Here is a 13,897-nt window from a genome sequence, read left to right as displayed (position 1 = left end):
CAGGCTTTGAGAAGCCAGATTTTAACTGAATGGGTTTTATGTTTGAGTTTTTTCAATTTTTTTTTTTTCTCTGAAAGGATTGGTACTGTCCTTTGCTTGCGGTTTAAGGAAACTGGGACTAATACACTAACTGGCTGGGATGGAACAGAGCTCTTAACTCTTGCTGTTTGGTGGATTTCTCTCTAAGTGACTGTTCCCCTGACAAGAGAAGTGAGACACTGATTATTATTTTCCCCTGAGTGTGCTGTGTCACTTGGCAGAATGATATTCACTCTGTGGTTGTATTTATGGTTGAGGTATGTACCACCATTCACATCAACAGCCTCTAACTGGACACTGTTTTGTTTTGGAGGAGCTGACTGCCCAACTGCTTTGCCCTCCTAATACAGAGGGAAGCATCACACTACCAAGAGCAGTGGCTTCCTTGCTTTAAGTGGACTGTGCCACTTAAACCACCCATCTTGGACTAGGCTGAGAAATGGTTCCAGTTATTGCTCCAAAGGTGGCTGCAGGTCTGTAGCTCCTGACCAGTCCTGTGGCCTTTCACACCAGCCCGTCCCTCGCCAAGGTGAGCAGATCATCTCTCTCTGGTCCAGGGCTGGGATGCTGCTGGAGGAACAAGGAGGCTGTTACGGAGGAGATGGTGTGTGGGGAAAAGGTTGGGTTGCTTAGCAAAACAAAAATAACCTTGCGGTCAAACCCTCCTTGGGGTAGGGGCTCCTTTCACAGCACGTGTGCTTGACTTGCCTGAGGCACGGAAACACTGCACAGAGCATGATCCAGAGCAAAGAGGGCAGCCCCGTCACTCGTGTACAAGTTATGTATTCTGCCTTAATTTAAACACTGCTGTATTCATTGAATGTCACTTCCTACTTTCCTTTTTTTGAAGTCATTTTGTTGTTGTTTTGTTGTGGGGAGGGGAAAGGGGGCTCAGAGCTTCTAACTGCAACATGGGGATAAACAAGGAGGTTTCTAAAAGGTGTGTGATGCTCACCCTGGTGGGAAGCTTCTGCTGGAACTTTTTTCCTTAATTACCAAACTTTGTTGTACCTGCTGAAACCATCAACGATGTGACATGGTTTATATTAAAATGCATACACTGCTGTGCCTCCATCTCTGTGCTGTGTGGGAGGGAAGTGTGGAGAGCAGGGAGGTGGGTGTTGCTGTGCCCGAGAGTGGCTGTGCTTAAGTACAGAGTCCCTAATTTTGGTAGTGGTGTGTGTTTTGTTTTGTGTGGGGGGTGTTTTTGTGTGTGTGGTTGGTTTTTGTGGGGTTTTCTTTGTTTGTTTGGGGGGTGTATGTGGTTTTTTTTTGGTTGTGGGGTTTTTTGTATTTTTTTGCTTTTACTGCCCCAGAAACATGTTCCTGCTGTGGCGTTGCCCAAGGGGACAGGGCCTGCCCTGGGCTGATGCCAGGCACGCGTTAGCCAGGCCCCAGCGGTCCCCGCCCGGCCCCGGGGATGCACCGAGAGCACCCGGTACCACCCGCCGCGGGGCGCGGAGCCCCGCTCCCCCCCGCCCGCCGCAGTGGTACCGTCCCGCTCCCCCCTGTTTCCGACGAGTGGGCCAAACCACCACGGCAACCTCCGCGCGGCGCCCCCGCGCATGCGCACTGGTGGCCGGCGCGTCGCTACGCGGTAGCGGCCGCGTCCCCGCTCGGTGCCGCCGCAGAGACATCCCCCCCCCACCCCGTTCCCCGCGCTGTCCCCGGGCCCGCTGCGGCCTCCCGCCGGGGACTGGGAGCGTTGGAGGTTCGCTGTTGTCCTTCGGGGTAGCCCCGGTGGCGCTATGGAGAAGGGTGTGCGGAATGTCGTCGCGTTCAACGCGTCCAAAGGGGAGAGCTTCACTCTGGGCAGCAGCTACAAGTCCCTGCGGAAAAGGCTTCGTGGCAACTGGAAGATCCAGAGGTGAGGGGAGAAGCCGCGTCTCTGTGCCCCGAGGGGCCGTTGGGTGTCTGGAGGGGAAGAGGCTCCGTCAGCCGGGCCTGGCCCTGCGGGGCAGCGCGGGCGGCCCGGGAACCGCCCGTGTCCTGGGCTGCGGGTGGAGGGAGCGGGTCCCGCTCCGTTCTGCTCTGGTGAGACACCCTGCAGTGCTGGTCCAGCTCTGGGTCCTCAGCACAGGACAGCCATGGACCTCCTGGAGAAGCCCCTCAGTTCCAGAAGGACAGGGAACTGCTGGAGAGAGCCCAGCGCAGCCACGAAGATGCCGAAGGGAGTGGAGCATCTCCCGTGTGAGGAAAGGCTGAGGAGCTGGGGCTCTGGAGCTGGAGAAGAGGAGACTGAGGGGTGACCTCATTAATGGTTATAAGTATATAAAGGGGGAGTGTCAGGAGCATGGAGCCAGGCTCTTCTCGGTGACAACCAATGGTAGGACAAGGGGTAATGGGTGCAAACGGGAACACACGAGGTTCCACTTAAATATGAGAAGAAACTTCTTCCCAGTGAGGATGCCAGAGCCTGGCCCAGGCTGCCCGGGGAGGTTGTGGAGTCTCCTTCTCTGCAGACATTCCAACCCACCTGGACACCTTCCTGTGTAACCTCATCTGGGTGTTCCTGCTCCGGCGGGGGGATTGCACTGGGTGAGCTTTCGAGGTCCCTTCCAACCCCTGACATTCTGTGACTCTGTGAAATCATCCGAGGCTGGACCAGCTCTGCTGGGAGGACAGGCTGAGAGAGTTGGGGTGTTCAGCCTGGAAAAAAGAAGCTCCAAGGAGGCCTTCTTGTGCCCTTTCTGGGCTTACAAGGGGCTTTAGAAAGATGGGGACAGACTTTTTAGCAGGGCCTGTTCTGACAGGACATGGGCTGATGGTTTTAAGCTAAATTCAGCTGGACATGAGGAGGAAATTGTTGCCCCTGAGGGTGGTGAGAGCCTGGCCCAGGTTGGCCAGAGAGGTGGTGGATGAACCATCCCTGGAGACATCCCAGGCCAGGCTGGACGGGGCTCTGAGCAACCTGAGCTGGTGCAGATGTCCCTGCTCGTGGCAGGGGTGGCACTGGGGGAGCTTTGAAGGTCCCTTCAACCCAAACTGTTCTGTGATACTATGAACTCTGATGGAGAGACCAGCCACTCCTGAGCCAAGAGGCCGGGGGTGCCTCACCCTGCACTGGGCAGCCCCGGGGTAGGGGCACCTGCAGTTTATAAAGAGATCCTGAAATTTCTGTAGGGTCTGCACTGAATACCTGAAAAGTCTTTTAGAGTGTGTATCATAAGATGAAATCTCTTTTTCACATTGATTGCACTCTGTGGCATTAGCTGTAATTTCACTGGCAGATGCTGTGCATAGTTGTCCTTGGAGCTTTGAGCTATCTTATCTGTAGAAGAGACAGAGTTGAAGTTAATAGGATGAAACTCCTGATACAAACTTTTGAGTCTATTTAAAGTTTGGGATAAAAAGAAGTCAGCCCTTAGTCATCCCTTTTCCTAATGATATTTCCTGTCTGAGTAGTACAAAATCTGTCCAGAACAAAAAGAAAAAAAGAGTAAAAGGAAGCTCATCAGGTGCAAAGTTTAATAGCAGCTTTGGTGGTTTATACCAGTTCCAGATTTTCCAAAGTACCTTGTTAGAAAGGCTTTTCTATTTAATGAGTGGAAATTTGTAAAGATTATTTTTACTTGAGTTGTTAACTTTAAACCCAGGTGAAAGGATGCGAACTGACTGAAGTGATTTGCTTTGTGTTTATTTGCCAGTTCTTTCATTTTTCTTTAAGTAAGTTGTGGTTCAGGAATATATCCGAGAATAACATGTATCTTTATTAATCTGTTTATAGCTTAAAAGATGAGATCACGTCTGAGAAACTGTTTGGGGTAAAATTGTGGATTACAGCAGGGCCAAGAGAAAAGTTCAGTGCTGCTGAGGTAAGAAGTCAATAATTGTTTGCAAATTAGTTATGTTTCAGTATTTGTTTAATGTGAAATAGAAAAGAACAACACAGAAGAATTTGCAATAGTACTGCTGTATACAAATTTACACAAATTGAAATTTGAATGCTTTTTCTTTCAAGTTCATTCCAAATAGTCAAAATTATTCACCTTCCCTCATCTCAGTATAACTTCCTGCTGTCATGTGTGTTGCTTCTGTCACGTGTATTTTTTCTGGATCTTTGCTGTCTTCTAGTTTATGGTTCTCAAGAAATTCCTGGAGGATGGTGGAGCCATCCTGGTGATGCTGACAGAAGGTGGAGAGTCCAGATGTGGCACAAATATTAACTTTTTGTTAGAAGAATATGGGATCGTTTTCAATAATGGTAATGGCGCTCACTGACACCTTTTCTTCCCTTTTCAACAAAATCTAAAGTGTAAGTTCAGCCTTTTTAGGTAGAAGCCAAGCAGGTCCCTCTCACAAAGTACCTTTTGGTCTAAGAGATGCTTTTTATTGAAATGTACACGGCCGTGTGGTGTTGGACCACACCAAGGGCTTTCCATGGGTGTAGTACCTTGCTAACAACTTGACCATCTCCATTCCTTTGCTGTAGTTGTCCATTTTAATGGTATTTACTAACAAAAATTAATTCCACTGACATTTCTTAGTTAAAAAGCCTTTCATTTCAAACATTTTTCCATGTGTTTTAATAGATTGAATCACTTAATACCCTGAATAAACAGTGGCACTTTTCTATAGCAGACCAATAAAATGCTATTCATTACTATTGATGTGAGAAAACAGAACAAAACAAACAAACCAAACAAACAGCTGTGTCTTGGTTTACATGAACTATTTTTAGGGTCTTGGGTCAAATTTCTAGACCATGCCTTTTTTGCTTCAACAATATTGGATTCATCACGCTTTTAGAAGATGTATAAAAAAAGAATTTGAACTTGTAAAACTTGATACATATTCTTTTAACTGGATCATACTTTTGCATCTTCTGCTTTCCAGAAGACATTGAGTGCTTATTTTTATTTGAACTTGCAAATGTATTCCTGTTCTAAATCTATATGTCTAAAAGCAATCCAAGAGCTAAACTCATTTTTCATTGCTATATCTAGCATGCTGATCAGCTAAGATGTAAATTTCTTTATTTTTTTTCTTTCTTCAAGATGCTGTAGTACGAACTGTATATTTCAAGTACCATCACCCAAAAGAAGCACTGATCTCTGATGGAGTCTTGAATAGGTAAATATTTGGGATATATAAATCTTTAGAGTAAACTCTTAGAATCCCTATTGTTTTCAGTAAGTTTTGCTTTTCAACACCTTGTAGGGGAATCAGTGAAGCTGCAAGAAAAACAGTGCTTGAGACAACAGATGAAGATGGAAGTGGAGGTGACTCACAGTAAGTGTTTTCTTTTGAGGCAGCTGATGCGAAAAGATTTAGAATAATTTGGAATTGGCAGGTTTATAATCTAGCAGGAGTATGTTATGCTTGTGTTGAGGTTTTCTGATGCATTTCTTGTGTCAGCTTCTTGCTTCTCAAGGTTATATCTGGAAAGAAGAATCTCTTTAACAGTGCTGGATAACCAATGAAGGAGCAGGCGTGAAAGGGTTTGAAGGGAATTAGTACTGTCCTGACCAAATCTATTTTGTCCCTTGTCTGTGGACTTGAATTTGATGGAACAATGTAAATATGGATATCCTCTAGACAGTGACTGGTCTGGCTACAGGTGTGAGCAGCACTACGTCTTTTTAAGGAGTCTTAATCCAGGGTAAGATAGGCATTTATCACAGTGCTGCAGAGGAGTGAAAAGGCATTGAGAAGAGCACAGCTTTTCCATAAATAACTCTAAATGTTTGTATTCTTCCTTGCAACTAGTTTTTAGACTAATAAATGACCGTGTGGTTGATCATAAAGAAAAATGTATGTGTAAAAACATTTTATGTATTTTTATTTCAGAATATATATTAATCTATGAGTTAACTACCTTCCTCTCAGGTACAGGACCGTGCAGACAGAAATCCAGGGTGTTCTTTGTTCCTTATTTAAGACAAATCATCAACCTGGAAAAATCCATAGAGACTAAAATGTCATTATAATGATCTGAATGTTCTAACCCATGCCTCTTGGCATTCCCACAGCAGTGCACAATTACAGTTTGCAGTTTAGGGAGACAGACTGAGTTTTATATGTCCAGCCTACCTGATAGATGCAGGTGCTTACTGAGTGTCTGTATTTCCCGCAGAGCACTCACTTTTGTGTATCCATTTGGTGCCACGCTGAATGTGATGAAACCAGCAGTGGCTGTTCTGTCAACAGGATCCGTCTGCTTCCCGCTCAACAGGCCTGTTCTTGCGTTCTACCAGAACAAGGTACAACTCTGCATGTGACAAACCACGAGTTCTCCCCCTGCCCTGCACAAAAACTGTGAGTGGATTTTCTGGGAGCACTTAACAAACCCACTTCTAGTTTTGATGCATCTGCAAACGCCAGATGGGCCTACTGACTCCTGTGTCCTTCTATAGAAAACTTTTTTGCATGTGGTTCAGAGGAAAATTGAGTTAAGGAAGAGGACTGTCACCTTGGAACCAGTAGATTTTTATATGTTATCTTACCTGTCCAGCCCTGTTAATTAAAAAAAAACCAACCAACCAAAAAAACCCCCAGAAATCTAGTAGTAGTTGATGGGTACAAACAAAGGATTAATATTGTTAGTGAATGTGAACATGTTAACACACTATTTACTATGTAGATGAGTTTCTAACACTGCTGTGGTTCTTCAATATCTTTGTTAGGAAGGTGATTTTTTTTTGTCCTGATGATGCCCAACTTCATCCCCCCATGTTGCAGCTGAAATAAACCCCATAAACCAAAGGCAATCAAAGCAGCATGAAGTGAACTTACAAGTACACTTACTGCTCGCATTTTAATATTTACAGCTGTCAGAGTAAGATATAATAAAATTCCTACACCCACACAATATTTGCACATAGATCTGCTAATAATGCGTTCATTTCACTTAATTTCTTTTTACTTGATTGAAAAAAAGAGTATTCTTTTTCTGTAAAAATAACCTAAGTGCAGCTATTGTTGATGATGCTCTGGTTTTTTTTTGATTGCCAGCCAATTGTCTGTCTACTTTTATGGAATGCAGAGCAGTATTTTTAATAAATTTATGAGCCTTAAGAGCAAATACACTTACAATGCTGCTGCACTCTTGTGAGCTTGCCAAGTTTGAAACTGCTTTTGCCACTACTTATTCCAAAACTTCCTAGTTCTTTAAATCACTTTGCAATTAGACATCATTAACAATTGCCTCTAAAACTGTGATTCGAAAGGAGTTTTTTGCTATATTGTGTGTTTTGTTGATAGAGTCAAGGTGGAAAGATAGCAGCACTGGGATCTTCGCACATGTTCAGTGATCAATATTTAGATAAAGAAGAAAATGGTAAGATCATGGTAAGTTTTTTTTTTTGTTTGTGTTTTGTTTGTTTGGTATTTTTATTTATTGTTTGTCTGTTTTTAGTTTTCTTAGTGGATATCCACAGCACTTACAAAGCAATCCAAGCTCACTAGCTCCACTTTAGAGCAAGATAGCTATGAAATGAATTCAGTATGGAGATTCTAAACCAATACTAACATCCTGAGGAATATGTTAGAGCGCAAGTAACAGGAGGAGGTTTTAAAGACAGACTTTATTATTTATGTTATAGTGCACTGAAAAGCTTTTGCTACTTCTGTTCACCACTTTATTGTTACTATTATTTAAATATTCAGTAGGGGTTTTTTTTTGTTATTACTTTCTCATAGCTTCCTTAGTGCTTGATTATGGCTACGTGATTAATAACGAATGTTTGCACATATAGCTCCTGATACCTGGAGGTTGTAAGGCACTTTCTAAAGTGGGAAATGTAACATTGTTATGTGTGAGAAGGGGAGTTTCCTGCTGAGGTGCTCATGAAAGTCTGCACCTCATACCAAGTATGCTTATTGCCGTGACTCATTGCTTCCGTATGGAAATACAAATAAAGCTTGTGTTTTCTCCAGAGATATTATTTCATTTATTACCTCTTTTCTTCCTTTTCACTATATGTTATTTAGTAGATTTAATATGAATGTTTAAGCATTATAATAGATTACATGGACTCCCCAGAAGTTAATTAAGTTTTGTCCTTCTCCAGGATGTGCTTTTCCAGTGGCTCACAACATCAGATATCCATTTGAACCAGATGGATATGGAGGACCCTGAGGTAAGACATCCATCAAAAGGATGTAAATTATATTAATAGTGTGATCTAGCAGCACCAGTTTTGGCAAACCATGTATTTAGCACAAAACGGCCAACAGGTAGATGGATGGTGTTGTTGCTGCGGACCCTTTATTCAGCATCTTGAGATTGAGTAGATGGATGGATTAGGCATAAAAAATAATGGTATTGTGTCTCTGTCAGACTTAGATTGCTACTCATTATCAGATTTCACTTGTGAAAGTCTGTTCCCAATTTGCTCATGTTGATGAGATCATTTGCTGCTCCAGCATGAGTTTGCGCTTCACTCTGAGCCCTCAGACATGAGGAACGTGCGTGAAGCGAAGGCAGATTTTCTGTATGTGAGTAGGGATCGACCTGTGTATCAATTTTAGTTGCTTTTTTCACTGATGTTTGCAAATGCTGTTTTTATGTGGAAATATCATGTGATAAAATTGCGTACTCTGTGTGCATAAAAAGACAGGTTTTCACAGTTGACAGGTGAGCTGGTTCTTTTAATTTTAAAGAATTAGCAGAAATCCAGATACAACGTCCATGTGGCGAGTAGCTTTACAGCTGGGAGTGGAGTTTGCACAGTCCACCAGTCCAGTGAGCTGCACTGCAAATGGTCATGCCTGGTAGAGACTGAAAGAATTATTTCTAGGTGAGATATTAAGCGAGATATATACTAGAAAGAGACTATGGGTCGGTCTTTTTAAATCACAGATGTGTGTATATGTGTGTGTTCAGATTTCAGACTATACCATGCTCCCAGATACAGCTGCACTGAGCGAGAAGCTGCGAGTCTGTCTGCAAGAAGGAGACGAGAACCCAAGAGACTTCACAAAGCTATTCGATACGTCCCTTTATCAGCTGGATACAACTGCCCTCCCTTCAGTTATCAAGTCAGCAGCTGTGATTTTTTTTTTCTTCCATTGTGTATTCTGCATTTTCTGTTTGTGCTCAACTGTGTCTGCTCAAGAGCAGAAAGGACTGAGCTGTAGGCAGCATTCTGAATGTGGATATACCAGAAGGTTGATTTATATTAATACAGTCTGACAGTGATGTTTTCTCTTGCTTCTTGTCTTAGCTGCAGTTTCTGACATAGTGTTTTCCTTTTTTCTGACTCCTGCTGATTCAGTGAACTGATATTTTTAGTAGAACTATCTAAAGTGATGTCAGGTACTTTCTGGAGTGATAACTGAGAGCTGGTTATTTTTCCACTTATGAATGGCTTTGCATTTACTGAATCTGCATTTCATTCATCTTTGCATTTCCAATAATTCTGTCTTGAGATTGATCTGCTGCTTAGTTTTACCGGTTTTGGATTGCTAGCAGCTTTGTCCCTCATAATTCATGTTACCCTACCATTCATGTGCGAATACTAGCAGGCTTAACACAGATGCCATGAGACTCCACTCTGTTACAGATGCTTTCTTCTTACTCTGCATTTCTTGTGTTTTTGCTGATGTGAGTTAATAGTGGAATCTCCCTTTTCATCCCATCACAAATAGCTTTAAAATAGCTTTTGGTTACAGACTTCCTGAAAAAACTTTTTGAAATCCCAAGTCTGCTTTTTTGAACTGGATCACTTTTTTCTCCTGTGTGTTCATATCTTTAAAAGTTACTTGAAGAACTGAGGTGTGACTTCCTTCTTTTTTATCATCTTATGTATCCACTTATCATTATCTTCTTCTCTGTCATAAGTTTAATTAATTTGTTCACTGTAGAAGTCATTTATTACTGATAAGCACTTTTCTGGGATCCTTCTAAAATGAGACGTCCTGGTTTTATTATGCTATGACTGCACAATGTTGACCCTGGTGTCTTTATAAAAATCAATCTCTATAATCTGAAAGTGGAAATGGATGTTGTATCGTTTCTTCTCTCATACTTTGCCTTTTTCTGTGCTGCAGAGCTTATGAACAGCTGAACGTAAAACATGAACCTCTCCAACTCATTCAGCCTCAATTTGAGACTCCGCTCCCTGCCCTCCAGCCAGCTGTGAGTGATCTCCTTGCTGATACGGCACATGCAGAACCCTTCTGTTTCTTGTAAAACCTCCTTATAGCTGCACGGTTGCAACTGAAAGTAGCGTCTCAAGCACTGCTCTTTAAAAACACAAGTCCAACTGCATGAAAAAGAAAATACCCTTCCCAGAATTAATGTGAATATGTTTCCAACGTGAGCTGTTATGGCGAGCTTAGTACCTCAGCTATCACCTGGATCTCGCAGAGCAAAACTGAAAACTGCAAATGCAGTATGTCTAGTTGTGATGCTAGGTGATAATTCTGGCATACTTGTGGCTGAACTCTTTTGGAATATTCAGTTATTTTTTACAAAAAACAAATGGATTTTTTAAAAAGGTGCACTTTTGTACTTTGGAGTTGCTTTTGACTTTATAAAAGGTTTCTTCAAGTCCAGTCTAAGTCCATAACTATTGTCTTAGAGATCTGTAAAGTGTAAGAAAAAGATGTGGCAATAAACTGTGCTAATTCTTCACTTCAAGGTTTTTCCACCTGCTTTCAGAGAATTGCCGCCTCCTCCTCTGGAGCTGTTTGACTTGGATGAAACTTTTGCATCTGAGAAAGCTCGTCTTGCAGAGATTACAAACAAATGTAAGCGGAGCAGGCTGATTGTTGACACATTTATATATAAAGTCGAAGTTTTTGGAGGAAAATTATTATATTTAATTTTCAAACACGGGTCTTGTTTATGAAAATCAACTCGTCTCATCCTGGGCCAAGAAATTGGAAGGCCTTGGAAATTGATAAAATGGCTTTATGTATGATGGTATTTTATTTTGTTTGTTACATGACATTTTAATACATTTCTGCCTGCTGTTTCCTATATCACACATAAATTGCTTTGCGTGCTCTTGCTGATTTATTTAACATCTTTTTATGCTTTGAAGGTAAAAAGTTAATATTATAATTATTAGTTAATAATATTCTAAAGACACCTTAAATCTAAACAGGATGAGAATGTACTAGCTTCAGGAATACATCATGGCTATTCCAGTGAACTTAGTTAAAGGACTTAACCTTCCAGAATGCTAACACCAAATGAGATTAATAGTATATTTTTGCCCAACTGATACGGATCTGTGTGATATTCAACTGCCTTCTTCCTTGGGATGCTTGTTTAGGTACTGATGATGACCTGGAGTTTTACATACGAAAATGTGGCGATATCTTAGGAGTGACAAGTAAACTCCCAAAGGAGAAGCAAGATGCCAAACATATCCTGGAGTACATCTTCTTCCGAGTGGTTGAGTTTAAGAAACTGAATCAGGTATTTTTAATAACAGAATTACAAGTGAATAGTTGATAGTGTCAGCACTGCAGCTCATAAATCTTTGTAGCAGCTACACTTGTCACACTGAAGTGTGTTCCAAAATACTTACGACTTTTAATCTGTATAGAATGTGTAGTGCTCAATTTATTAAGTCACTAATTTATTTTTATTGGAGGATTAATACATAAAAGTGTAGTTAGAGGGTTCATTAATGGTGCGCTGTGTGGCAGCAGTGTGCTCTCATGTATGTTCACAGCGCTTGCTAATGCCGCAATGTAGCCGTGAAAGCAGCATTGCTGCCGGTGGTACTGTGTTGAAATAATTCCTTATAGTAAATTTGATGCTTCAAAGGCTGTTTGGAACATATTGGCAGATCAGCTGTTTCTACTGACAAGTATTTCCTGTTTCTCAAATAGTCTAGGTTAAGACAAAAATCTGACATTTCTACCCTGTTGATAAAATTCTTTTTTTTTCCCCTCTCCTTTTCCCTTACCTAAGGAACATGATACTGACACAAGTGAAGCTGGATTCCAAAATGCTGAGACCTGACTTTCCCCAGTTTGAGATAGACCTTTTAGTAAAAACATTTTTTTCCATTTTTTTAAGCCTCCATGTTCAGTATATTAATTGGTTCAGTATGTTAATTGGAGCCATCTCAGTAGTTCACTGAATGTTCAGATCATTTATGTGTTATCCTGTGTGTTTATCGTGTTAAGTGTTTTATTGTTTATTAATGCCTTTTGAGGAAGAGCTTGTATTTTGCAAGCACTTTCCAAATGATTTCCTATTTTTCTACTTCTTTATGAAAAAAATCTCATACTAAGAAATTGTGGTTTGGGTCCTCCTTTCTGGCTCCAGGATTTATTTTCTTGTAAGGCTTACTGGGGGTTCTCCTGGTGTACATGTCCTTAATTGCACTGTGGGAAAGATTGTGATTTTTGGTTTGCGAACTGTGGAAAGAAAATACAGCCATAAATATAAGAGCTGCTGAAAATATGCTGGACTGTCACTCCAAGGCAGTCTCCCTTTGTCTCTCAGCCAAAGTGAACCGAGGAGAGGTAGGTTTGTTACTGTAGAAGGAAAATATTTCTTCCAAGGGAGGGAAAGAATTGAAAATAAGCAATAATGACATTGTTGCAGGTCATTGCCTCATAGGAGATTGAAAATAACGTCATTTTGAAAAGAAGGGACAGCATTTGGATGAAAAAGGCTTCTAAGATTTAACAGGTTGTTATTAAGAAAATGTGATACTGTGTAGAAACTCAGGAATATTTTTACTTACAGTTATTTGATATCTAGTCTATTCCCAGAGAGAGTCAGCTAGGTAATGCACAACAATGGGAATTCAAGTGAAATTCGTTGACCGTGAAATGTTGAAGCTCAATGCACAGCAAAAATAGAGCCAAAGATACCAGTGGTGAGAAGAAAAGATTGGTCAACTCTATTAACACCACGTGGCTTTGTTGCAAGGACTTTTTTTTGTATCAACACTATGAGATTGCACTTTAAATACCACCCTTTGGGATGTCAATCTGACACTCAAACTGTGGAACTTAAATTCTTCCCCCACCCAAGCCTCTACGCAGCCTTTGCGACAGTTGTGCTTTATCTTGCTCTGCCATGTCTTCTAACTCAAAAGCTGCTTTTTCCAAAAGATCTGCTCATCTTTTATCCCACAAAAAGTGATTTCATTTTACGTTCCTCATGCTTCGGATGCCAGCTTGGCACAGGGTTTTCTGAAGGAGGTGCCCCAAGGTACCTGCCAAGTTACTGACCAGTTGAGATGTGCTAACAGAATGTTAGCAGAAGTTTGTATATGCTTATTCTGCAGACATGCCTTTTTTATAGCAGCATGTTTGAAATTTTCCATTTCTTCTATTTATTTTTATTTAATGGCATAGTTGTGGTTGTCACACAACGTACTGTGTACGTTCCAGCTCCAGGTTTACACAATAAGCTGAATCTTTCCTCTGCAGTCAGCTGGCATCGACAGCAGTGGAACCAAACAATGTGTGATCTTCTTGCTAATTATAGACCCGGTTTGTACTGTTCTGTGGTGTTTATACTTCAAACTGTAAATACATTCTCTTTCTGGGCCCTTTTCTGAGTTGTTTGTCACCTGTTCCTGGTGTTGTAACATGGTTTAGATAGAAGTCGTCTGAGCAGCCAGGGAATACAAGCAGCTCCCTGTTGATGTTGGTCTGTAGTGCCACTCTGACAGCTGAAGTAAAAGAACAGATTATTTTTCACTAAACGGATGGGTTGTTTGGTTTTTTTTTTTTTGGTCCAGAAGCCCTAGTATGACATGTATGTGGAGGCGACAGCTTGCATCTGCCTTTCAAAGCTGTCCCTTTGGCCCTCTGGAAGTATTTAAACTGTTATGTTGTAAACAGAAGTGCTTACTTTGGTCACGGGAATACGGTACATGTAAAGTTTACGGCTGACTGGTGAAATTTTGAAGGAGTAGAAGAGGGGGAGGGTACT

The 13,897-nt window shown here is 41.6% G+C and overlaps 1 protein-coding gene across 1 annotated transcript; it reads left to right on the top strand.

The window, feature by feature from the left end:
• Positions 1 to 1,690: 1,690 nt before the first annotated feature.
• IFT52 (intraflagellar transport 52) lies at positions 1,691 to 13,584 on the top strand. Its single transcript, XM_065645645.1, has 13 exons — positions 1,691 to 1,906; positions 3,767 to 3,854; positions 4,114 to 4,243; positions 5,037 to 5,112; positions 5,200 to 5,271; positions 6,116 to 6,242; positions 7,243 to 7,329; positions 8,052 to 8,120; positions 8,867 to 9,021; positions 10,033 to 10,120; positions 10,626 to 10,734; positions 11,265 to 11,410; positions 11,912 to 13,584. Exons 1-13 carry the CDS (start codon positions 1,788 to 1,790, stop codon positions 11,960 to 11,962), a joined length of 1,317 nt encoding a protein of 438 aa, XP_065501717.1. The 5' UTR covers positions 1,691 to 1,787; the 3' UTR covers positions 11,963 to 13,584.
• The last annotated feature ends 313 nt before the right edge of the window (positions 13,585 to 13,897 follow it).

The sequence above is a fragment of the Caloenas nicobarica genome, chromosome 15 (genome assembly GCF_036013445.1).
Source record: "Caloenas nicobarica isolate bCalNic1 chromosome 15, bCalNic1.hap1, whole genome shotgun sequence".
NCBI lineage: Eukaryota > Metazoa > Chordata > Aves > Columbiformes > Columbidae > Caloenas > Caloenas nicobarica.
This window is presented reverse-complemented; position numbering and strand designations above follow the sequence as displayed.

Bases quoted from the DNA above. Each gene is read 5' to 3' on its own strand.
- IFT52 (XM_065645645.1), top strand. From the start codon at position 1,788: ATGGAGAAGGGTGTGCGGAATGTCGTCGCGTTCAACGCGTCCAAAGGG. The intron at 1,907-3,766 runs GTGAGGGGAGAA...ATCTGTTTATAG, and splicing joins GGCAACTGGAAGATCCAGAG to CTTAAAAGATGAGATCACGT. The intron at 9,022-10,032 runs GTCAGCAGCTGT...TCTGTGCTGCAG, and splicing joins GCCCTCCCTTCAGTTATCAA to AGCTTATGAACAGCTGAACG.